General features: G+C 42.1%; 1 protein-coding gene and 2 pseudogenes across 1 annotated transcript; 2 read left to right on the forward strand and 1 right to left on the reverse strand.

Annotated features, from left to right (window-relative positions):
- The window catches only part of LOC115113406 (peripheral plasma membrane protein CASK-like), a 242,380-nt pseudogene that overhangs the window by 83,007 nt on the left and 133,482 nt on the right, over window positions 1–25,891 (reverse strand).
- Window positions 12,358–13,620, forward strand: LOC135563603 (probable G-protein coupled receptor 82; annotated as a pseudogene).
- LOC135568937 (probable G-protein coupled receptor 82) lies at window positions 14,043–25,372 on the forward strand. Its single transcript, XM_065015716.1, has 5 exons — window positions 14,043–14,224; window positions 16,401–16,718; window positions 22,701–23,276; window positions 23,445–23,573; window positions 23,805–25,372. The coding sequence occupies exons 2-5, from the start codon at window positions 16,413–16,415 to the stop codon at window positions 24,078–24,080; spliced, it is 1,287 nt and encodes a 428-aa protein (XP_064871788.1). The 5' UTR covers window positions 14,043–14,224; window positions 16,401–16,412; the 3' UTR covers window positions 24,081–25,372.

Raw genomic sequence — 25,891 nt, forward strand, 5'->3', positions numbered from 1 at the left:
ATTTTACGTAATTATGACATAACATTGAAGGTTGTGCAATGTAAATAGAATATTTAGACTTAACGATGCTTCGAGTGTGGCTGTTGTCGTTGTGTTCCTGGTTCGAGCCCAGGTAGGAGCGAGGAGAGGGATGGAAGCTATACTATTACACCTGCAATACTAAAGTGCCTATAAGAACATCCAATAGTCAAAGCTATATGAAATACAAATCATATAGAGAGAAATAGTCCTAAAATACCTATTATAACTACAACCTAAAACGTCTTACCTGGGAATATTGAAGTCTCATGTTAAAAGGAACCACCAGCTTTCATATGTTCTCATGTTCTGAGCAAGGAACTTAAACGTTCCGTTAGCTTTTTTACTTGGCACATATTTTACATGGCACATATTTGTACATGGCACATACATGGCACATATTGCATATTGGCACATATTACTTTCTTCTCCAACACTTTGTTTTTGCATTATTTAAACCAAATTCAATATGTTTCATTATTTATTTGAGGCTAAATTGATTTTAGTGATGTATTATATGAAGTTAAAATAAGTGTTTCATTCAGTATTGTTGTAATCGTCATTATTACAAATACGTTTAAAAAAATTGTTCGATTAATCGGGATCGGCTTTTTTGCTCCCCAATAATCCGTATCGGCGTTGAAAAATCATAATCGGTCGACCTCGAATCTCAAATATACATTTTGATTTGTTAAATACTTTATTTGGTTACTACATGATTCCATATGTGTTATTTCATAGTTTTGTTGTCTTCACTATTATTCTACAACTTAGAAAATAGTAAAAATGAAGAAAAATCTGCGAATGATTAGGTGTTCTAAAACTTTTGACTGGTTGTGTATGTATGTATGTATGTATGTATGTATGTATGTACTGTATGTATGTATGTATGTATGTATGTATGTATGTTGTCATGTACTGTATGTATGTATGTATGTATGTATGTACTGTATGTATGTATGTATGTATGTATGTATGTATGTATGTATGTATGTATGTATGTATGTATGTTGTCATGTACTGTATGTATGTATGTATGTTGTCATGTACTGTATGTATGTATGTATGTTGTCATGTACTGTATGTATGTATGTATGTATGTATGTATGTATGTATGTATGTATGTATGTATGTATGTATGTATGTATGTATGTATGTATGTTGTCATGTACTGTATGTATGTATGTATGTATGTATGTATGTATGTATGTATGTATGTACTGTATGTATGTATGTATGTATGTATGTATGTATGTATGTATGTTGTCATGTATGTTGTCATGTACTGTATGTATGTATGTTGTCATGTACTGTATGTATGTTGTCATGTACTGTATGTATGTTGTCATGTACTGTATGTATGTATGTTGTCATGTACTGTATGTATGTATGTATGTTGTATGTATGTATGTATGTATGTATGTATGTATGTATGTATGTTGTCATGTACTGTATGTATGTATGTATATGTATGTATGTATGTATGTATGTTGTCATGTACTGTATGTATGTATGCATGTGTATGTATGTATGTATGTATGTATTGTATGTATGTATGTATGTATGTATGTATGTATGTTGTCATGTACTGTATGTATGTATGTTGTCATGTACTGTATGTATGTATGTTGTCATGTACTGTATGTATGTTGTCATGTACTGTATGTATGTATGTATGTTGGCATGTACTGTATGTTGTCATGTACTGTATGTATTCATGGTTGTTGTTATGTATGTATGTATGTATGTATGTATGTATGTATGTATGTATGTATGTATGTATGTTGTCATGTACTGTATGTATTCATGGTTGTTGTTATGTACTGTATGTATGTATGTATGTTGTCATGTACTGTATGTATTCATGGTTGTTGTTATGTACTGTATGTATGTTGTCATGTACTGTATGTATTCATGGTTGTTGTTATGTACTGTATGTATGTATGTTGTCATGTACTGTATGTATTCATGGTTGTTGTTATGTACTGTATGTATGTATGTATGTATGTATGTATGTATGTCATGTACTGTATGTATTCATGGTTGTTGTTATGTACTGTATGTATGTATGTATGTTGTCATGTACTGTATGTATTCATGGTTGTTGTTATGTACTGTATGTATGTATGTACTGTATGTATGTATGTATGTTGTCATGTACTGTATGTATTCATGGTTGTTGTCATGTACTGTATGTATTCATGGTTGTTGTTATGTATGTATGTATGTATGTATGTATGTATGTATGTATGTATGTTGTTATGTACTGTCACGTGTGCTCCTTCTCTGGCCTCTAGGTCACCAGGCTGCTTGTTATGGCGAACACTTGTCACCATCGTTACGCTCACCTGGACACATTCACTTCCCTGATTACCTTCCCTATATATGTCACTCCCTTTGGTTCCTACCCTATATATGTCACTCCCTTTGATTCCTACCCTATATATGTCACTCCCTTTGGTTCCTTCCCTATATATGTCACTCCCTTTGGTTCCATCCTTATATATGTCACTCCCTTTGGTTCCTTCCCTATATATGTCACTCCCTTTGGTTCCTTCCCTACATATGTCACTCCCTTTGGTTCCTTCCCTATATTTGTCACTCCCTTTGGTTCATTCCCCAGGCGTCATTGTTTCTGTTTCTGTGTCATGTCTGTATGTTGTTCGTGGTTTCTTGTTTTGTATGATGTTACGTTTATTTATTAAATCACTCACTCCCTGAACTTGCTTCCCAACTCTCAGCGCACATCGTTCCATGTACTGTATGCATGGATGTTTGTTGTTATGTATGTTTGGTGTTATGTACTGTATGTAATTTTGTATTCATTTGTATATTATTGTAACATACACCGGATAGGTGCAGAATTCCTCACAATCAAATGCATAAACTATCAAGAGAATTCTCTTCGATCATAATCACAGTCGTGTATATTCCCCTCCAAGCAGACACATCGACGGCCCTCAAAGAACTTAATTTGACTCTATGTAAACTGGAAGCCACATATCCTGAGGCTGCATTTATTGTAGCTGGGGATTTTAACAAGGCTAATCTGAAAAAAAGGCTCCCTAAATTTAACAGCATATCGATTGCGCGACCCGGGCTGGCAAAACCCTGGATCATTGTTATTCTAACTTCCGCGACGCATATAAGGCCCTCCCCCGCCCTCCTTTCGGAAAAGCTGACCACGATTCCATTTTGTTGCTCCCAGGCTATAGACAGAAACTAAAACAGGAAGCACCCATGCTCAGGTCTGTTCAACGCTGGTACGACCAATCGGATTCCACGCGTCAAGATTGCTTTGATAACGTGGACTGGGATATGTTCCGCATAGCGTCGAACAACAACATTGATGAATACACTGATTCGGTGAGCGAGTTTAATAGCAAGTGCATCGGTGATGTTGTACCCACAGCACCTATTAACCTGTTGCTCCTACCCTCTACTTTTTTGAACATTTTGTTAAAAATCGCGCAACATTTCAGCGCCCTGCTACTCATGCCAGGAATATAGTACGTTCATATGGTTAGAATGTGTGGATAGGAAACCCTCGGACGTTTTTAAAACTGGTTAAATCACGACTGTGGCTATTACATAACGTGCGTTACATCGGAAAGCGCAGGAAAACCTGATCACAGAAAATGGAAATAAATATCCTTGCGCCACTTCCAGCAATTGTTAACAGTGAGCCGAATTAGATAAGACCGAGCATTCAACTCCCACAGCATCCCCATGTTGTCTAGAGTCTTGTGAATTGAATCCTCTTTGATTCTTGGTTGAACCGAAACAGGGGCACCACTTACCTCCGGTCTCCGCCCAGATCATTCCGGAAGAGCTCTCTCGTGAAATTTTTTCCAAGACGACAGCTAATGATTTTGACATCGCCTATGGATGATTTTTATCGCTTATTAACGTTTACTAATACCTAAAGTAGCATTACAAACGTATTTCGAAGTGTTTTGTGAAAGTTTATCGTCTACTTTTTGAATTTTAAAAATGACGTTACGTTGTGAAATCGCTGTTTTTTCGTTTATCACACAGTCTACATATAACGATATCTTGGCTTTATATGGCCCGATTTAATCGAAATAAAGACCCAATAGTGTTTATGGGACATCTAGGAGTGCCAACAAAGAAGATGGTGAAAGGTAATGACTGTTTTCTATTTTATTGTGCGGTTTGTGTAACGCCGAAATGCTAATTATTTTGTTTACGTCCCCTGCTGTGCTTTTGTGTTGAAGTGTATTGGTGCATGCTATCAGATAATAGCTTCTCATGCTGTCGCCGAAAAGCATTTTAAAAATCTGACTTGTTGCCTGGATTCACAACGAGTGTAGCTTTAATTTGATACCCTGCATGTGTATTTTAATGAACTTTTGAGTTTTAACTAATACTATTAGCATTTAGCGTAGCGCATTTGCATTTCCAGAGCTCTAGTTGGGACGCAAGCGTCCCAAGTAGAGGCAAGAGGTTAAAACATTCCCCATCCTGAAACCGTGGATTGATCGCAGCATTTGCGCAAACTGAAAGCGCGAACCACTGCTTTTAATCAGAGCAAGGTGACCGGAAACATGACCGAATACAGTGTAGCTGTTCCCTCCGCAAGGCAATCAAACAAGCTAAGCGTCAGTATAGAGACAAAGTAGAGTCGCAATTCAACGGCTCAGACACGAGAGGTATGTGGCAGGGTCTCCAGTCAATCACGGACTACAAAAGAAAACCAGCCCCGTCGCGGACCATGATGTCTTGCTCCCAGACAAAGTAAACAGCTTCTTTGCTCGCTTTGAGGACAATACAGTGCCACTAACACGGCCCGCTATTAAAACCTGCGGACTCTCCTTCACTGCAGCCAACGTGAGTAAAACATTTAAACGTGTTAACCCTCGCAAGGCTGCAGGCCCAGACGGCATCCCCAGCCGCATCCTCAGAGCATGCGCAGACCAGCTGGCTGGTGTGTTTACGGACATATTCAATCAATCCTTATCCCAGTCTGCTGTTCCCACATGCTTCAAGAGGGCCACCATTGTTCCTGTTCCCAAGAAAGCTAAGGTAACTGAGCTAAACGACTACGGCCCCGTAGCACTCACTTCCGTCATCATGAAGTGCTTTGAGAGACTAGTCAAGGACCATATCACCTCCACCCTACCTGACATCCTAGACCCACTCCAATTTGCTTACCGCCCCAATAGGTCCACAGATGACGCAATCGCAATCACACTGCACACTGCCCTAATCCACATGGACAAGAGGAATACCTATGTAAGAATGCTGTTCATCGACTACAGCTCAGCATTTAACACCATAGTACCCTCCAAACTCGTCATTAAGCTCGAGACCCTGGGTCTCGACCCCGCCCTGTGCAACTGGGTCCTGGACTTCCTGACGGGCCACCCCAGGTGGTGAGGGTAGGTAACAACATCTCCACCACGCTGATCCTAAACACTGGGGCCCCACAAGGGTGTGTTCTCAGTCCTCTCCTGTACTCCCTGTTCACCCATAACTGCGTGGCCATGCACACCTCCAACTCAATCATCAAGTTTGCAGACGACACTACAGTGGTAGGCTTGATTACCAACAATGACGAGACGGCCTACAGGGAGGAGGTGAGGGCCCTCGGAGTGGGGTATCAGGAAAATAACCTCACACTCAATGTCAACAAAACAAGGGAGATGATCGTGGACTTCAGAAACAGCAGAGGGAGCACCCCCCTATCCACATCAACAGGACAGTAGTGGAGAGGGTGGAAAGTTTTAAGTTCCTCGGCATACACATCACGGACAAACTGAATTGGTCCACCCACACAGACAGCGTGGTGAAGAAGGTGCAGCAGCGCCTCTTCAACCTCAGGAGGCTGAAGAAATTTGGCTTGTCACCAAAAAACATTGATGTAATACATGTATCACTAGCCACTTTCACCAATGCCACTTAATATAATGTTTACATACCCTACATTACTCATATCATATGTATATACTGTACTCTATACCATCTACTGCATCTTGCCTATGCCGTTCGGCCATCACTCATTCATATATTTTTATGTACATATTCTAATCCATTCCTTTACACTTGTGTGTATAAGGTAGTTGTGAAATTGTTAGGTTAGATTACTTGTTAGATATTACTGTATGGTCGGAACTAGAAGCACAAGCATTTCGCTACACTCACATTAACATCTGCTAACCGTGTGTATGTGACAAATAAAATTAGATTTGATTTGATTTTGAAATGTATTGTTTTACAGGGTCAGCCATAGTGGTACGACGCCTCTGGAGTTACGTGCCACCTTTCAGTTACTGGCTCAACATTCTCACATTCAAGTTAAAACACATAGGGAACTGTTTCAGATGAACAACAGAGTCGTGGTTAGTAAGAGGAAGTTGGGTTATTGGGTCACCTAGTCAAACCATTGTCTGAAGAAACTTATATATGTCATTGATATGAGTAATGCATTACAGGGATGAAGAAACATTTCTAGTTCTTCCTGAGTCAGTGTGAATGGATAGCACTGTGGAGCACAGTGTGTATGTTTATTTTGGCTGCTGTTAAAACACTCATTTAAAGGTGATGTTAACTTAACAATTCATTCATACAGCTGGTACATGTGGCAAAGACATTGAAGAGATAGTTCACCCCAAAGTTTGTCCAATTAGATGGTGCCAATATTTCCCATTTATTTGGTTGTATTATTAATGAACCCATGAAGGCCCAGATACTCTCTGTCCTATGTCTGAAATGTTTGTACAAACAGCAGAAAAAATATGAAAAGTACAAGTTTGCAAGTACAGATTACGTCGATAAACGTTGTAGCATTTCTGTTTTTGAGAAAGCAGAGCGAGAAGTGAGAAGCTATGTTACTCACTAGCATAAAAACTGGCCATGCATTCTAAATGGTTTACTAGTGTGGATATTGGAACATACAGGTGTGAGATCTTGAGCCAGTTTGCAACAGCAGGAAAATAGTCCTGCACCAAGAGGAAATGTAAATTATTATGTGGATTGTAATTTATGGACACTTTTGTAGGGGTTGGCACATTGCTTGTATGGGAAAATCAAGTCTGAAATTTCAAGGTGGAAATGACAAACATAAGCCTTTTTAAACCTCAAATACACTACAGGTTTTACATTTCCTGCATTGCACAAAAGTTATCTTCCATCGGGGTAATTAAACTAAGATCCTACATCTGTAAAACACGATATAGCCTCTTTTACAATATCCACACTAGCATACCATTTAGAAGACATGGTTGCCAGTACATTCTTCTTCATTCCATCTGGTATGCTAGTGTGGATCTTGGACAGAGCCTGACAGCCAGACATTTCCAGCATGCATTGCGTTGCTTACCTCCAGCCACCAGTCCTGACTCTCCTAGTTGGATGGCCACGCCAAACCCTCCCAGCTTCACTGGAGCACTGTTCTCTTTAGACGCCAGGAGGACACAATGGGGCTGGATGATGGGGTGGGGGGAGCGAGAAAGAGAGAGAGAACATGTATAAATGATTTTATAGAATACAGTAGCTACTATAATATACAGTGCTTTCGGAAAGTATTCAGACCCCTTCCCCTTTTCCGCATTTGGTTACTTTACAACCTTATTCTAAAATTGATTAGATCAAATGAAAATCCTCATCAATCTACGCACAATAAGGTCCCACAGTTGACAATGCATGTCAGAGCAAAAACCAAGCCATGAGGTCGAAGGAATTGTCCGTAGAGCTCAGAGACAGGATTGTGTCGAGGCACCGATCTGGGGAAGGGTACCAAAAAAATTCTGCAGCATTGAAGGTCCCCAAGAACACAGTGGCCTCCATCATTCTTAAATGGAAGAAGTTTGGAACCACCAAGACTCCTAGAGCTGGCCGCCCGGCCAAACTGAGCAATCGGGGGAGACCAAGAACCAGATGTTCACTCTGACAGAGTTCCTCTGTGGAGATGGGAGAACATTCCAGAAGGACCATCTCTGCAGCACTCCACCAATCAGGCCTTTATGGTAGAGTGGCCAGACGGAAGCAACTCCTCAGTAAAAGGCACATGAAAGCCTGCTTGGAGTTTGCCAAAAGTTACGTAGGGGACTCTAAGACCATGAGAAACAAGATTCTTTAGTCTGATGAAACCAAGATTGAACTCTTCGGCCTGAACGCCAAGCATCACGTCTGGAGGAAACCAGGCACCATCCCTACGGTGAAGAATGGTGGTGGCAGCATCATGCTGTGGGGATGTTTTTCAGTGGCAGGGACTGGGAGACTAGTTAGGATCAAGGGAAAGATGAACGGAGCAAAGTACAAAAAGATCCTTGATGAAAACCTGCTCCAGAACACTCAGGACCTCAGACATGGGGCGACAGGTTCACCTTCCAACAGGACAAGAACTCTAAGCACACAGCCAAGACAACGCAGGAGTGGCTTCAGGACAAGATTCTGAATGTCCTTGAGTGGCCCAGCCAGAGCCCGGACTTGAACACGATCGAACATCTCTGGAGAGACCTGAAAATAGCTATGCAGTGACACTCCCCTGACAGAGCTTGAGAGGATCTGCAGAGAATAATGGGAGAAATTCCCAAGCGTCATACCCAAGAAGACTCAAGGCTGTAATCGCTGCCAAAGGTGCTTTAACAAAGCACTGACTAAAGGGTCTGAATACTTATGCATACTTATGTAAATGTGATATTTCCGTTTCAATTTTTATATTTTTATATTTGCATACATTTCTAAAAACTATTTTTGCATTGTCATTATGGGGTATTGTGTAGATTGAAAGGATTTTTACAGTTGCATAAATAACTCTAAACTAAGAATATAGGAGGACCTGATTCTTTGTTAACCACTCAACACAGAATACAGCATTCCCGCAGAAAACATTTTGGGAAAATATCCTTTCTATTTTACTCAGCTATGTTCAGTTGTATTCGTCATACTGTAAAATAAAAATAATGCCACAGTTCTAAGCAAATCTTGTCTGCTAAATGAACTAGTGTAGCCCACAGCCATATGGCATAGCCAGATCAGGGCCTAACATAAGGACAACTCAGAATATGTTATTCTGTTCTTGAGAAATAGGCTACATCAAATCAAACTTAATTTGTCACATGCGCCGAACACAACAAGTGTCGTCCTTCCAGTGAAATGTTTACTTTACAAGCCCTTAACCAACAATGTAGTTCAAGAAAGAGTTAAGAAAATATTTACCAAATAAACAAAAGTAAAAAATTATAAAAAGTAACACAATAAAATAACAATAACGAGGCTATATACAGGGGGGAACTGGTACCGAGTCAATGTGCGGGGGTACAGATTAGTCTAAGTAATTTGTACATGTAGGTAGGGGTAAAGTGACTATGCATAGATAATAAACAGCGAGTAGCAGCAGTGTAAAAACAAATGGGGGGGTCTCAATAGACAGGGTGGCCATTTGATTTATTGTTCAGCAGTCTTATGGCTTGGGGGTAGAAGCCGTTAAGGAGCCTTTTGGGTCCTAGACTTGGCGCTCCGGTACCACTTGCCATGCGGTAGCAGAGAAAACAGTCTATGACTTGGGTAACTGGAGTCTATGACAATTTTTTGGGCCTTCCTCTGACATGTTCTTCATATCATAGTTCTTTAGACCTGTCTAAAATAATGATTGTGTAGGCTATATTATATTGATTTATTATACTTTTTAAAATGTAGATGTTCTAAAGGTCCACATCAGTGGCTTGTATATTACGTGTGGAAGCTTGGAGATGCAAAATTTGTTTATGTTAATTAACGGTCAATTAGTGTTAGTCCGGAAGTTATTTGCATGACAATCACCGCCTGACAAAATGTCAACTTGCCTGACTAACAGAATTGACATAAAGTGTCTGTCTTTCACTTAAACATTGGGGAGGAAACAGAAAGACCAGTTTTAGACTACTGGAATTCTTTGCAGTTTCACACATACCACAACAACAAAATTGTCCAATGAGGCAAGCTCAGCAGAGCAGGCTCAACATGCGTCACTGCTCAGTTAACGTGCCCTGGCAAAGGGCAACCCTTAATGTCAATTCCTGTAATATGCAGCAACATTTTTTTGCCCACAGTAACACAGGATGTGTGACAGTGAGAAAGAGAGAGATAGATCAAGTCTTCGTGAGGTGAGAGCGAGGGAGGTACAATATTTAGAAGAAGTGAGAGATACACAGCCAGTGAGCTAGACAAAGTTAAAAGGAAGTGTTCATGTCGGAGGCTAGTCAAAGCTGGATCTGGACTCCTGAGTGGCGTAGCGGTCTAAGGCACTGCCTCACATTGCTAGCTGTGCCACTAGAGATTCTGGGTTTGAGTCCAGGCTCTGCTGCGACCGGGAGACCCATGGGGCAGAGCACAATTGGGCCAGAGTCGTCCGGGTTAGGGGAGGATTTGGCCTGTTCTTCGGATGTTCTTGTTCCATCACGCACTAGCGATTCCTGTGGTGGGCCGGGTGTATTGCACGCTGACACGGTTGCTAGGTGTACAGTGTTTCCTCCGACACATTGGTGCAGCTGGTTTCTGGGTTAAGTGGGCAGTGTGGCTTGGTTGAGTTGTGTTTCAGAGGATGCATGGGAGTTGAAGTGATGAGACAAAGCTGTAACTACTGATTGGATACCATGAAAAGGGGGGTTACAAATAAATTCTAATCAAATCAAAGTTTATTTGTCACGTGCGCAGAATACAACAGGTGTAAATCTTACAGTGAAATGCTTACTTACAGGCTCTAACCAATGGTGCCAAAAAAAAAGAAAAAGAAAAGGTGTGTGTGTGTGTGTGTGTGTGTGTAAGTAGAGAAATAAAACAACAGAAAGACATTTGAAAAAAAGAGTAGCAAGGCTATATACAGACACCTGTTAGTCAGGCTTATTGAGGTAGTATGTACATGTAGGTATCGTTAAAGTGACTGTGCATATATGATGAACAGAGAGTAGCAGAAGCGTAAAAAGAGGGGTTGGCGGGTGGTGGGACACAATGCAGATAGCCCGGTTAGCCAGTGTGTGGGAGCACTGGTTGGTCGGGCCAATTGAGGTAGTATGTACATGCATGTATAGTTAAAGTGACTATGCATATAAGCTAAACAGAGAGTAGCAGCAAAGAGGGATTGGGGGGGTGGGACACAATGCAAATAGTCTGGGTAACCATTGGTTACCTGTTCAGGAGTCTTATGGCTTGGGGGTAAAAACTGTTGAGAAGCCTTTTTGTCCTAGACTTGGCAATCGGTACCACTTGCCATGCGGTAGTAGAGAGAACAGTCTATGGCTGGGGTGGCTGGGGTCTTTGACAATTTTTAGGGCCTTCCTCTGACACCGCCTGGTGTGGAGGTCCTGGATGGCAGGCATCTTTGCCCCAGTGATGTACTGGGCTGTACGCACTACCCTCTGAAGTGCCTTGCGGTCAGAGGCCGGGCAATTGCCGTACCAGGCAGTGATGCAACCGGTCAGGATGCTCTCGATGTTGCAGCTGTAGAACCTTTTGAGGATCTCAGGACCCATGCCAAATCTTTTTAGTTTCCTGAGGGGGAATAGGCTTTGTCGTGCCCGCTTCACAACTGTCTTGGTGTGTTTGGACCAATCTAGTTTGTTGTTGATGTGGACACCAAGGAATTTGAAGCTCTCAACCTGCTCCACTACAGCCTCGCCGATGAGAATGGGGACATGCTCGGTCCTCCTTTTCCTGTAGTCCACAATCATCTCCTTAGTCTTGGTTACATTGAGGGATACGTTGTTATTCTGGCACCACCCGGCCAGGTCTCTGACCTCCTCCCTATAGGCTGTCTCGTCGTTGTCGGTGATCAGGCCTACCACTGTTCTGTCGTCAGCAAACTTAATGATGGTGTTGGAGTCGTGCCTGGCCATGCAGTCGTGGGTGAACAGGGAGTACAGGAGGGGACTGAGCACTTACCCCTGGGGAGCTCCAGTGTTGAGGATCAGCGTGGCAGATGTGTTGCCTCCTACCCTCACCACCTGGGGGCGGCCTGTCAGGAAGTCCAGGATCCAGTTGCAGAGGGAGGTGTTTAGTCCCAGGATCCTTAGCTTAGTGATGAGCTTTGAGGGCACTATGGTGTTGAACGCTGAGCTGTAGTCAATGAACAGCATTCTCACATAGGTGTTCCTTTTGTCCAGGTGGGAAAGGGCAGTGTGGAGTGCAATAGAGATTGCATCATCTGTGGATCGGTTTGGGCGGTATGCAAATTGGAGTGCGTCTAGGGTTTCTGGGAAAATGGTGTTGATGTGAGCCATTACCAGCCTTTCAAAGCACTTCATGGTTACGGGTCATCAAAATGTTAAATGTGAAACCAGAGGGAAAAAAAACTTCTAGATCACCTTTACTCCACACACAGAGACGTGTACAAATGTAATGACATCACCCGAGCCACGGCCTGTTCACCCCGCTATCATCCAGAAGGCGAGGTTAGTTCAGGTGCATCAAAGAGGCGCTGCTGCCCTACATACTTTAGAGGTTATACACATAGATTTTCTACATTTTCAGAGTATCATCAGGTAGCCTGATTTCAGATGTGTCCATGTAAACAGGATTATTATGGAAATCGTTCTTCTTGCAAAGCATGTAAACGTTTTAATCTAACTATTTTATTAATCTGACTATCCACAATAATCGCATGATTGTGTGCATGTAACCACATTCACTGTACAGTGTGTTCACATCGGTCACAATTGCTCCCCCTCTCTCTCCCCCATCCTCTCCCATCTCCCATCTTCCACCTCCTCCCCTCACCCTCCTCCTCACTTTCTCTCTCTCCTCTTCCAGACAGTGTTGGCTATACCCTGACCTCTTTTACACACACGTCAAGCCCTGGCTCTACCTGCTCTGTCGCTCCTGGGTTTCCTAGGCAACGGCCTGACCATGCGTAACTGCTGGAGGTTGGGGTGGACACCAACCATCATCCTGACCCTTAACATGGTGACCACTGACCTCTTGCTGTGCACCAGCTTCCTTTTCCAGGTGATGTATGACCTGAGGGGTCAGATCTGGTCCGGAGAGGAAAGGGAGTGTCAGGTCACCACGCTAACCATGATAACAGTCTTCTACATCAACCTCTACTGTAACATAATGTTGCTTCTCTGGTCCAGTGTGACCACAAAAAGGCTTCAAACGTAAAACTGACCGGTTGATTCTGATTTTTTTTTCAAATAATCAGTTATTAAATTAACCATTAAATTTTGCTCTCAAATCTTTCTCTGCTTATAGGTACAGCCTCACCCTGCCCTCCTTACGCCCCTCACCAGGCCCAGAATCTGTTGGGTACTCTGCCACGTCACCCGGGAAACCGTGGCAACGGTGGTGAGTGCCAGTGTGGTACTTCAGATCAGAGGAGGAAAAGCAAGGCGAGACGGCTGCTTTGACCTGGTGGAGATTCAACACAGAGAAGGGTTCCATAACCAGCACTGCCTTGGAGCGGGGCTGTTTTTCCTGATTATAACCTTTATTTAGGTCAGCTACGAGGGACTAATTCTGCATCTGAAGAGGGTCAGGGGGCCTGGCACAACCACACACACTAGTGAAGGAGGGGTAATGGAGGGGAGGGGGTTGAGTGAAAGAGTGAAAGAGGGGTGTGGGGTGAGTTTAGGGGAGAGGGAGGGCATGGGGGAGAACAAATGAGGGGTAAACTTGGGGGGGGGGTTCAGGGGCAGGAGAGAGGCAGGGGGCGTGGCGTCGTAGTCTGAGGGTACGTAGACAGACAGACAGACAGACAGACAGACAGACAGACAGACAGACAGACAGACAGACAGACAGACAGACAGACACAGCCACTCCTGTGGGCGGCTGTGGACCACAACTTCTCCCACTGCTCTCTCAGTACTGCGTCTCCCTGTCAAATCACACAAACCCCATTTTAACGTAACCCTGATCATCTACCAATAAATCTATTTTAAACTCAACAACAATAGACGTGAGTGTTTCTAAGCAGATGTCTTTGGGTGAGCATTCAACCTGTAAGACGACATGTTTCGCTTTCGTCTTCCTATGATCACATCTCACCCAGACATCTGAAAATAACTCACATCGTGAACCAACCCACATCGCATGCATTCAAACATAGACACACACATACACTCTCTTGCGTTCTGTTCTCTTTCTCACACACTTCCCCTATTAAAAGCTCAGGGGACAAACAGGATATTTTATGCTCTACATACACCTTTCATACCAACATATCTTACAATTCACTACCTCGTAAATATACATCATTGATCTCTGTACTGTAAGTATTAATCTTTGTGAAAACATTTCTTTAAAAAAACAACTGTTAGTGTGAAAATGGCTGTGGGTTTAACAGAAAGTAGGAATTGGCTTTATGAGAAAATGGTCACAGTTTTCTACACTAGCATTTTTGGTTAGTTAAGAGTTTTACTGAGGTTGAATGCTTAGTTGCTGTTTTAAGTTTAACAAAAGAAAGGACAAACAAACAATCATGAACACTTCAAATTATAGTGCTATTATAATATGTACAACAGTTGACTTACATGTTTTAATACTTCTGACATGATACGAGGACCATTAATATGAATGGTTATACAGTAATTACAGAAAAAAATGTATAACAACACACAATGTGAATAGATTTACAAATTAAACAAATAAGCATGTTATGGTTTTGTTTGGTTTCTTGGTGACCAGAACAACACAATACCATTGTTGTCAATATTCCATCAGTAGGAAATAGGAACTGTTCGGACGTGAACTTGCTTCAATGTAAATAATGTCTACTGACTGCTTATTCGTAATGTGCTCTTTACTAACAGCTATTATCTTAGTGATACAAGAACTGGTACCTTGTTTATAACCAGATTTTTTAAATCTAGCTCCTATGCTACATTTGTATGTAATTGCACAAAGCTGACACTTGCTAGATTTACATTCAGTTACTGTATTGCATGTCCATGTTCAGTGTCTGATTACAACACGGAGAGGGCGTAGATTGAAAGATGAACTGATTTCGGTCATCGTCGTGGTAACTATGAAAGTTAAGATGCCAATCGCCATATAAAGTCCAAAGAAGAAAAAGCCTGGAAGGAGGAGAGATGACTAGAAACGATTCGGTTGACCGTTTTGTGTTTCGATTAATTGTGCATTTCAGGTACAATAACAACTCAAAGTTTATATCCCAGGACAAATTAGCTAGCAACAGCAAGCTAGCTAAATAGGACACATTAGCTAGCAACTGCAAGCTAGCTAGCTAAATTGCCATAAATGTTTAACGCTTTCGACCTGTCCCCAAATGAATATCATAGGTTCAGAGTTATTTTTAAAACTTTAAACCTGCATGTCGTGATCGCGTTTGGTGTGGGAGGACAAAATTAATTTGTGCATGATAGCGCACATGCGCGGCCGGTATGGGTACGGTGTTAGAGTTTGTAAAAAAATTGTATACGGCACTTTAAATGCCCAAATGTCGTTTCGGCTTCTCATGTAGTATGAATTTATTGTAAACTTTTCGGGAATTTCACAGCCAAAATGCATTCAAACTGGATAAAATTAGGTCTTCGAGATAAAAACAAACAAATGGAAGACGGCAAAGAGGACGAGCAAAGAGTCTCCTGCAGTGTTCAAATCTAAGTCATTTGTTGTTGTCCTTAAAATGATCACAACTATTTAATCGCATATCTTTGAAAAATGATCGTTACTTGCAGCCTGCCATGCCTTTACTTTAGCTAAATACTGTAGCTTACATAAGCTACGTGTGTCACGCCCTGACCTTAGAGATCCTTATTATTCTCTGTGTTTGGTTAGGTCAGGGTGTGACTCGGGTGGGAAATTCTAGGTTTTCTGTTTCTTTGTTTTTTGGCTGAGTGTGTTTCCCAATCAGAGGCAGCTGTCTATCGTTGTCTCTGATTGGGGATCATACTTAGTCAGCCCTTTTCCCACCATTAGGTTGTGGGATCTTGTTTTCTGTTTAGTGTCTTAGCCTGACAGAACTGTGGGCTTTCGTTTTTGCTTTTGTTATTATGTTTGAGTGTTTTTTGAATAAAAGTATCATGAACACTTTCCCCGCTGTGCTTTGGTCTACTCTTCCTACCACCAACGAGAGCCGTTACAACGTGCTTTAGTAGGACTTTAAGTTAGCTGGATACCCGATAAGCATGCAGTTATTGAGCGACAACATCATATCTAACCTAGCTAACCAGTTATATATTCGAAGCTGTAGCAATGGCATGCTGCCTACTTTTATACTAAACATTACATCATTATAAACCCAGGGTCATTACAAAAACACTATGCGACGATGAGTACATACACTATTCAGTTTAATATGTAGTACGCTAGTGTGGGTATTCGGACAGAGCCACTGTTTCATATACAGTTAGGGATTAATGTCTAAACTACTGAAAATGCCTTTCTCTCCCTCCCCTCCTGTATCTACTATTTCTCTCTGTTAGTCTGACAGATCAATGGAGAACACAACCCAACCCTTCCCACCTGTGTCTAACACCTTCTGCCTCAATCACTCCTCCTTCTCTGCCATAACCACCTTCCCTGTCTCCCCCCTCTGCCCCTCCTTCACCACCCGCTTCATCCTCCCCTCCCTCTACGCCCTCCTCTTCCTTACGGGTCTCCCGGGCAACGCTCTCTCTATCTGGGTGTTCCTGAGGAGTATTCCCACCCAGACCTCCACCCATGTCTACCTGTTCCACCTGGGCCTGTCCAACCTGTGCCTCTCCCTCACCACCCCCTTCCTGGCCGCCTACTACTCACAGGTACCGTCATTTTCTACTGACAGTTGGATTGGTTCTGAATCTTGGCCAAATGTAGTACTAAAACCCTTTTGCCACCTTTTTTGTAAAGCATGAAATGTGTTTATAATCCAGGTGTTCTGTGAAAATTATATAAACTTTTTCATAAAAGCATGAAAATTGGTTCATTTGTACAGTTTGGGGCCGTGAACATTTTCAGAAATGGAGGCATCGGAAAAACCACGGCGGAAATGTTTCATTCCGTCATAACCAAATAATGTATTTGTGTCATATCTCCTGAACCAAACATGATATTACAGAAATGGTGATGTCTACCCTTATGTGTTGATGGTCATTACAATGGATGGATTACATGATGATGATGATGTAATGATGGATTACAATGACACCATGCAAAAAATAAATAGTTCAGATGATTATATAATGGTGCACTGCCATGGTAAACCGTGGGAAGAAATCCAATAAGATCGCCATTGAACATCTAATGGTCAAATCAGAGTATTAAAGCAGATAAGCTGGTTCTACTTTTTTTTTACATTTTCTGGTGTTACAGTGGCTTTACCCCATTACCTTTTCCACATTTTGTTGTGTTACAAAGTGGGATTAAAATGGTTTTAATTGTCATTTTTTGTCAACGGTTTACACACTTTTAAAACACTAATATATCTTGATTAGATAAGTATTCAATCCCCGGAGTCAATATATGTTAGAATCACCTTTGGCAGTGATTACAGCTGTACGTCTTTCTGGGTTTGCACACCTGGATTGTACAATATTTGCACATATTCACAAAGCATTTTTTAACATTTCTGTCGAGTTGGATGTTGATCATTGCTAGATAGCCATTTTCAAGTCTTGCCATAGATTATCAAGACGATTTAAGTCAAAACTGTAAATAGGCAACTCAGGAACATTCAGTGTCATCTTGGTAAGCACCGCCAGTGTATATTTGGCCTTGTGTTTTAGGTTATTGTCCTGCTGAAAGGCAGGACAATAAGTGTCTGTTGAAAAGCAGACTGAACCAAGTTTTCCTCTAGGATTTGCGATTCCGTTTATTTCTTATCCGGAAAAACTTCCCAGTCCTTAACAATTACAAGCATACCCATAACATGATGCAGTGACAACTATGCTTGAAAATATGGAGTGGTACTCAGAAATGTGTTGTATTGTATTTGTCCCAAACATAACATTTTGTATTCAGTACAAAAAGTGAATTGCTTTGCCACATTTTTTGCAGCATTACTTTAGTTCCTTGTTGCAAACAGGATGCATGTTTTGGAATATTGTTATTCTGTACAGGTTTCCTTCTTTTCACTCTGTCAATTAGGTTAGTATTGTGGAGTAACTACAACGTTGTTGATCAATCCTGATCAATCCTTGTCACGTCCTGACCTTAGTTCCTTTTTTATGTCTCTGTTTTAGTTTGGTCAGGGCGTGAGTTGGGGTGGGCATTCAATTTTTTCCAATCTTTGGGGATCTCAGATGATACGAAAGGGAGGTTGAACAGGCTATTAATAGGGGATGCAACAATTTTGGCAGATCATTTTAGAAAGAGAGGGTTCAGATTGTCTAGCCCGGCAAATTTGTAGGGGTCCAGATATTTCAGTTCTTTCAGATCATCAGCTATCTGGATTTGGGTGAAGGAGAAGTGGGTGGGCTTGGGCAAGTTGCTGAGGGGTGTGCAGAGCTGGTGGCCAGGGTAGGGGTAGCCAGGTGGAAAGCATGGCCAGCTGTAGAAAAATGCTTCTTGAAGTTCTCAATTATCACGGATTTATCGGTGGTGACAGTGTTTCCTAGCCTCAGTGCAGTGGGCAGCTGGAAGGAGGTGCTCTTATTCTCCATGGACTTTACAGTGTCCCAGAAGGTTTTGTAGTTTCTGCTACAGGATGCAAATTTCTGTTTGAAAAAGCTAGCCTTTGCTTTCCTAACTGTCTGTGTATATTGGTTCCTAACTTCCCTGAAATTTTGCATATCACGGGGGCTATTCGATGCTAATGTAGAACGCCACAGGATGTTTTTGTGCTGGTCAAGGGCAGTCAGGTCTGGAGTGAACCAAGGGCTATATCTGTTCCTGGGTCAACATTTTTTTGAATGGGGCATGCTTATTTAAGATGGTGAGGAAATCACTTCTAAAGAATAACCAGGCATCCTCTACTGACAGAATGAGGTCAATATCCTTCCAGGATACCTGGGCCAGGTCGACTAGACAGCGTTTGACAGTGATGAGAGGTGGTCGTTTGACCGCAGACCCATTACGGACGCAGACAATGAGGCAGTGATAGCTGAGATCCTGGTTGAAGACAGCAAATGTGTATTTGGAGGGCAGGTTGGTCAGGATGATATCTATGAGGGTGCCTGTGTTTACAGATGTGGAGTTGTACCTGGTAGGTTCATTGATAATTTGTATGAGATTGAGGGCATAAAGCTTAGATTGTAGGATGGCCGGAGTGTTAAGCATGTCCCAGTTTAGGTCATCTAACAGCACGAGCTCTGAAGATAGATGGGGGGCAATCAATTCACATATGGTGTCCAGGGCACAGCTGGGAGCAGAAGGTGATCGAAATTCAGTGTCCTCTGTCTCTGTACAACCCTGTGTGGAGGAACGGGTGAGAGCTGGTCAAACTTTTAGCTTATTGCCATTTTCAGTGCAAGAGGTACAAAAAGTCCTTAAATCCTTAGATCATAGAAAGCCTGCAGGTCCTGATTTTTTTTATCCCTGCTTTTTAAATCTGGCAGCGGATTTCGTAGCTGAACCACTTACATATCTGTTCAATCTAACCCTGGAATGTAATGCAATTCCAAAGATCTGTAAATCAACATTTGTCCTACCACTTTTAAAAGGGAGAGATCCAACTCTTTTAAAATAATTCACTTTATCGAACAAAACGACCATTTGTTGTGTAACTGGGACCCTTGGGATTACAAACAGAGAAAGATCTTCAAAGGTAAGTGATTTATTTTATCGCTATTTCTGATTTTTGTGACGCCTGTGCTGGTTTAGAAAATATGTTTATGCTGAATGTATGCGGGGCGCTGTCCTCAGACAATCAAACGCTATGCTTTCGCCGTAAAGCCTATTGCAAATCGGACAACGCTATTCGAGTACCAAGATTCTAAACTAAAGAATCATGCATGACACTTGTATTTTCATGAATGAAGCTAGCGTTCCACCAATCCATAAGAAAATAACAACAAGTAGTCTATTTTTTGAGTGTACATACAGAACTGTATTGTCTGCATACATCTGCATGTTAACTTGTGAGAAAGCAAGTGGGAGATAATTTATATAGATGGTAAACAGAAGGGGACCTAATATTGACCCCTGTGGGACCCCAATGTTATAGTAAAGAGAGTCTGACTGAGTTTCCCCCAAACAAACCTTTTGACTTCTATTTGTCAGATAGGAATACATCCAACTAATTACATCAGTGGACACATTAAGGGAGGATAGTTTGGATAGAAGGACCTCATGATTCACAGTATCAAAGGCCTTTTTAAGATCCAAAAAGACTGCGCCTACTTCATCACCTACAGTGGGGAGAACAAGTATTTGATACACTGCCTATTTAGCAGGTTTTCCTACTTACAAAGCATGTAGAGGTCTGTAATTTTTTATCATAGGTACACTTCAACTGTGAGAGACGGAATCTAAAACAAAAATCCAGAAAATCACATTGTATGATTTTTACGTAATTAATTTGCATTTTATTGCATGACATAAGTATTTGATCATCTACCAACCAGTAAGCATTCCGGCTCTCACAGACCTGTTAGTTTTTCTTTAAGAAGCCCTCCTGTTCTCCACTCATTACCTGTATTAACTGCACCTGTTTGAACTCATTACCTGTATAAAAGACACCTGTCCACACACTCAATCAAACAGACTCCAACCTCTCCACAATGGCCAAGACCAGAGAGCTGTGTAAGGACATCAGGGATACAATTGTAGACCTGCACAAGGCTGGGATGGGCTACTGGACAATAGGCAAGGAGCTTGGTGAGAAGGCAACAACGGTTGGTGCAATTATTAGAAAATGGAAGAAGTTCAAGATGACGGTAAATCACCCTCGGTCTGGGGCTCCATGCAAGATCTCACCTCGTGGGGCATCAATGATCATGAGGAAGGTGAGGGATCAGCCCAGAACTACACGGCAGGACCTGGTCAATGACTTGAAGAGAGCTGGGAGACCGTCTGAAGTTTGCCAATGACCATCTGGATGATCCAGAGGAGGAATGGGAGAAGGTCATGTGGTCTGATGAGACAAAAATAGAGCTTTTTGGTCTAAACTCCACTCGCCGTGTTTGGAGGAAGAAGAAGTATGAGTACAACCCCAAGAACACCATCCCAACCATGTGGCCTAGCCAGTCTCCAGACCTGAACCCAATAGAAAATCTTTAGAGGGAGCTGAAAGTCCATATTGCCCAGCGACAGCCCTGAAACCTGAAGGATCTGGAGAAGGTCTGTATGGAGGAGTGGGCCAAAATCCCTGCTGCAGTGTGTGCAAACCTGGTCAAGAACTACAGGAAACGTATGATCTCTGTAATTGCAAACAAAGGTTTATGTACCAAATATTAAGTTCTGCTTTTCTGATGTATCAAATACTTATGTCATGCAATAAAATGCAAATTCATTACTTAAAAACCATACAATGTGATTTTCTGGATTTTTGTTTTAGATTCCGTCTCTCACAGTTGAAGTGTACCTATGAAAAAAAATTACAGACCTCTACATGCTTTGTAAGTAGGAAAACCTGCAAAATCGGCAGTGTATCAAATACTTGTTCTCCCCACTGTATGTCCAGTTTACAATTGTAATCATTGACCATAAAAACATAGGTGTAGACATCCCCTTATTATGTTTGTTCAGCAGATATGACAGAAAATACATTGTCCGGTTATGGCGGAATAGCAAAATGGCCACCACGGCCACCAGGGGTTGTTTTTGATGTTGTGCATGGCATTATTGAAATACTTGACCTTCACATTTTCTGTGTTATCATGTTTGGTTCAGAAGTTATGACGCAAAATACATTATTTGGTTATGGCGGAAAGGAAAATGGCCACCATGGCCTTTTGCCTCCATATCTGAAAATGTTCAGGGCCCCCCCCCCCCCCCCCAAACTGCTTTTATAAAAAAGTTAACATATCACCTAAAATTTGGCACATATCGCCTGGACTATTATGAATGATTTCTATATGAAGCCTCTATAAAGGCCTATACACGATTTCTGAAGCCTTATAAAGGCCTCTATATAATTTATGAATCCTTTATAAAGGCCTTGTAAATAATAATAATAATATAGAATTTTAAGTCTTAAAAGTCATGTTTTGTGTGGCAGATTTATAATTGTTTTTACCAATCCTGAGAGTAAGGAATGGGTCACATGATCTACCAATCAAGGGATGGGTCACATGATCTACCAATCAAGGGATGGGTCACATGATCTACCAATCAAGGGATGGGTCACATGATCTGCCAATCAAGGGATGGGTCACATGCTCTACCAATCAAGGGATGGGTCACATGATCTACCAATCAAGGGATGGGTCACATGATCTACCAATCAAGGGATGGGTCACATGATCTACCAATCAAGGGGTGGGTCACATGATCTACCAATCAAGGGATGGGTCACATGATCTACCAATCAAGGGATGGGTCACATGATCTGCCAATCAAGGGGTGGGTCACATGATCTACCAATCAAGGGGTGGGTCACATGATCTACCAATCAAGGGATGGGTCACATGATCTGCCAATCAAGGGGTGGGTCACATGATCTACCAATCAAGGGATGGGTCACATGATCTACCAATCAAGGGTTGGGTCACATGATCTACCAATCAAGGGGTGGGTCACATGATCTACCAATCAAGGGGTGGGTCATATGATCTACCAATCAAGGGGTGGGTCACATATCTGGTAAGACAAGTAACGTAAAATAAGAACAGTAAAAAAATAAATCCTTGTCAATTCCTTCCCAGGGTCCCGTTTGGCCGGCCTGGAGCCCCCTGTGCCAGCTGGTCCTCCATGGGGTCACCCCCATTCAGCAGATCAACATCTACATCAGTGTCTTTATCCTGACCTGGGTGGCGCTCAGCCGCTTTGCCACCCTCATCCAGCACACCCATGCAAGCCGCCCCAGCACCTGCACCACCCTGCTACCCCATGCCTTCTTCACCAGGCTGAGACGGGTGAGGTTCGCCAAGGCCGTGTGCGCCTGGATCTGGGGGATGGTGGTGTTTGCCACAGTACCCGTGACAGTTTACTATTCAGTGAAGGAGACGAAGGTGGATGTAGGGAGTGAGGATGGAGAGAGAGGAGGACGGGGTGAAGAGGAGGGGGGGAGGGTGTGTTACAGTGTGGCAATGGAGATGGGGGGAAGCCTGTCAAGGGGGGCGAATGTGGTGTCCATTGTGATCTTCTTCATGTGTTTCCTGCTGGTGCTGATGTCGTATGTGGCGGTGGCGAGGCATATATGGAGGTCGCGTCAGTGTGCCGTTGTCAATGGTTCCCAGAGGCTGCTGGGTAGAGTGTTCCGGAACATCGTGGTGATCCAGGTGGGTTGTGTGTTTTGGGGAGCCATTTGAATGGTTTCTTCATGATTAAGACTAAGACTCACAGATGCTACTCGCTAGACAGCTAGTTGCTTTATATCTAACGACTTCTCATATCTATCTAACTTCTCATCTCAACCTTTCCTCCTCTCCTCTCTTCCTCCTCTACAGGTGGTTCTGATAGTGTGCATGTTGCCTTACCACATCTTCAAGTCCATCTTTATCTCCATAGTCCAGCACCAAGCTGACCCAGCCACCACCATTAGGGGGCCCTGCCATCCTCTCTCTGCCATTGTTGAGGTTAACAACACTTTCATATAACCTTTACATTAAAAGGTGCAGCAGTTTACCATTATCAATAGACAATATACTGTAACTATAGGCAATATTTGTCCATTCATTTTGGCTCAAAAGCACTTCCAGAAGCAAATCATGTTTTGTGGAGTTAAGTTTTATCAGTCTTAGGTATATTACATGAAGTATAGTTTAAAGCTGTCAAACTTCATAACAGTGTGTTGATTTTTGTCTCAGGTCAAGAACTTCCTGCTTTGCCTCACCACGCTGAGGAGTTCGGTCGACCCGGTGATGTACTTCTTGTTGGACAAGACCTTCCAAAGACATGTCATGTTACTGCTTAGGCTCCACCCACAGAATTCCAGCATCCAATCATCCGGTGGGGCCACCACGCAGGCCACCACCAGAGCCAATCCAATTGGTGGGAGGTTGGAGATGACTGTGTGTCACAAGGGTCAGGGGTCATGGAAAGAGTCACAATCTGTGAACTGGAGTCTGTGCAGTGCTCTGTAAAGATTGTTTAGGATTTTGCTATTTTACATTGACCACTTCCATCACCTCATTCAACAACATTCCTTTATTGACCAGGAGAAGTGAGTCCAATACTTTTACCATGTGGTGCTGTTTTTTTACTCCTGCTATATTTATAGAGCACGTTGTATATTTATGAGCGAGAAGGAGAAGGAATGTGTAACTGATATGTACACTACTGTTGGGATCACTTAGAAATGTCGTTGTTTTTGAAAGAAAATCTTTTTTTTTTTGTCCATTAAAATAACATCAAATTGATCAGAAATGCAGTGTAGACATTGTTAATGTTGTAAATGACTATTGTAGCTGGAAACGGCAGATTTTATATGGAATATCTACATAGGCGTACAGAGGCCCATTATCAGCAACCATCTCTCCTGTGTTCCAATGGCACGTTGTGTTAGCTAATCCAAGTTTATCATTTTAAAAGGCTAATTGATCATTAGAAAGCCCTTTTGCAATTATGTTTGCACAGCTGAAATCTGTTGTTCTGATTAAAGAAGCAATAAAACTGTCCATCTTTAGACTAGTTGAGTATCTGGAGCATCAGTATTTGTGGGTTCGATTAAAGGCTCAAAATGGCCAGAAAGAAATCATTTTTTCTGAAACTCGTCAGTCTATTCTTGTTCTGAGAAATGAAGGCTATTCCATGCGAGAAATTTCCAAACACACACACACACACACAAAAAGAGAAAGAATGAGAGAGGAAAAAAGCATCACTGGTGCTGTACAGACTCAACCAAGGACTGATAGGGCCCAGAGGCAGCAGCAATATTGCTAACCTACACCTGCTTCAACAAGAGACTTCTGCCTTCAATCTGTACCCTTTATGCAGGGTGTACACGGTTTATTTTTCCTTGTCTAAATATGATGTTCAAAGTGCTACCTTTTCACACAAAGTTAAATCCACCTTTACTTTTAACCAGTGGCGGTCTGTCACGTTCTGACCTTTATTTCCTTTGTTTTGTGATTATTTAGTATGGTCAGGGCGTGAGTTGGGGTGGGCAGTCTGTTTGTTGTTCTATGATTTGGGGATTTCTATGTTTCGGGCCTAGTATGGTCCTCAATCAGAGGCAGGTGTCATTAGTTGTCTCTGATTGAGAATCATACTTAGGTAGCCTGGGTTTCACTGTGTGTTGGTGGGTGTTTGTTTCCGTGTCTGTGTTTTTCACCACACGGTACTGTTTTGGGTTTCGTTCGTTCCACGTTTATTGTTTTTGTATTAAGTCGTGTTCATGTTTAGTATTTCTTATTAAAAGAACCATGGACACTTACCACGCCGCATATTGGTCCTCCGATCCTTTTCGCCTCTCCTCTTCAGACGAAGAGGAGGAAATCCCTCACACGGTCAATACCATTGAAGATGAGAATGGATTCCTTTCTATTACAGCATATTGGATGGCTGTCATTCGTATTCCATTCACCCAGCCCAATGTAACAGCGAAAAGTTTAGGCTACTACATGATACTGTACATTTCCCTGTACCTATGATGAGGTTGCTACAACCTAGTCTATGAATGAAAGTTTACAACGTAGGTGCACACAGGTTGAGAGAATTTTGTAGTAATCAAGGTGACCGACAGTAACATATTCAATACCTCCTTGCACACTTTTTCCTGCATCTAGCTGATCTAGGGTGTAATTATTAGTCCAACAGTTGCAAATGAAAGTTTCTATTGGCCAAATTTTTATCCCCTTTTCATTCTGCTTGCTTCCATTTAGGAAATGTTTTTCCACAGAATGAATACACCCCTGATCACATTAAAACAGTTCACTTTCATAGCAGCCGCATA

This window comes from Oncorhynchus nerka, linkage group LG3 (genome assembly GCF_034236695.1).
Source record: "Oncorhynchus nerka isolate Pitt River linkage group LG3, Oner_Uvic_2.0, whole genome shotgun sequence".
Taxonomy (NCBI): Eukaryota; Metazoa; Chordata; class Actinopteri; order Salmoniformes; family Salmonidae; genus Oncorhynchus; species Oncorhynchus nerka.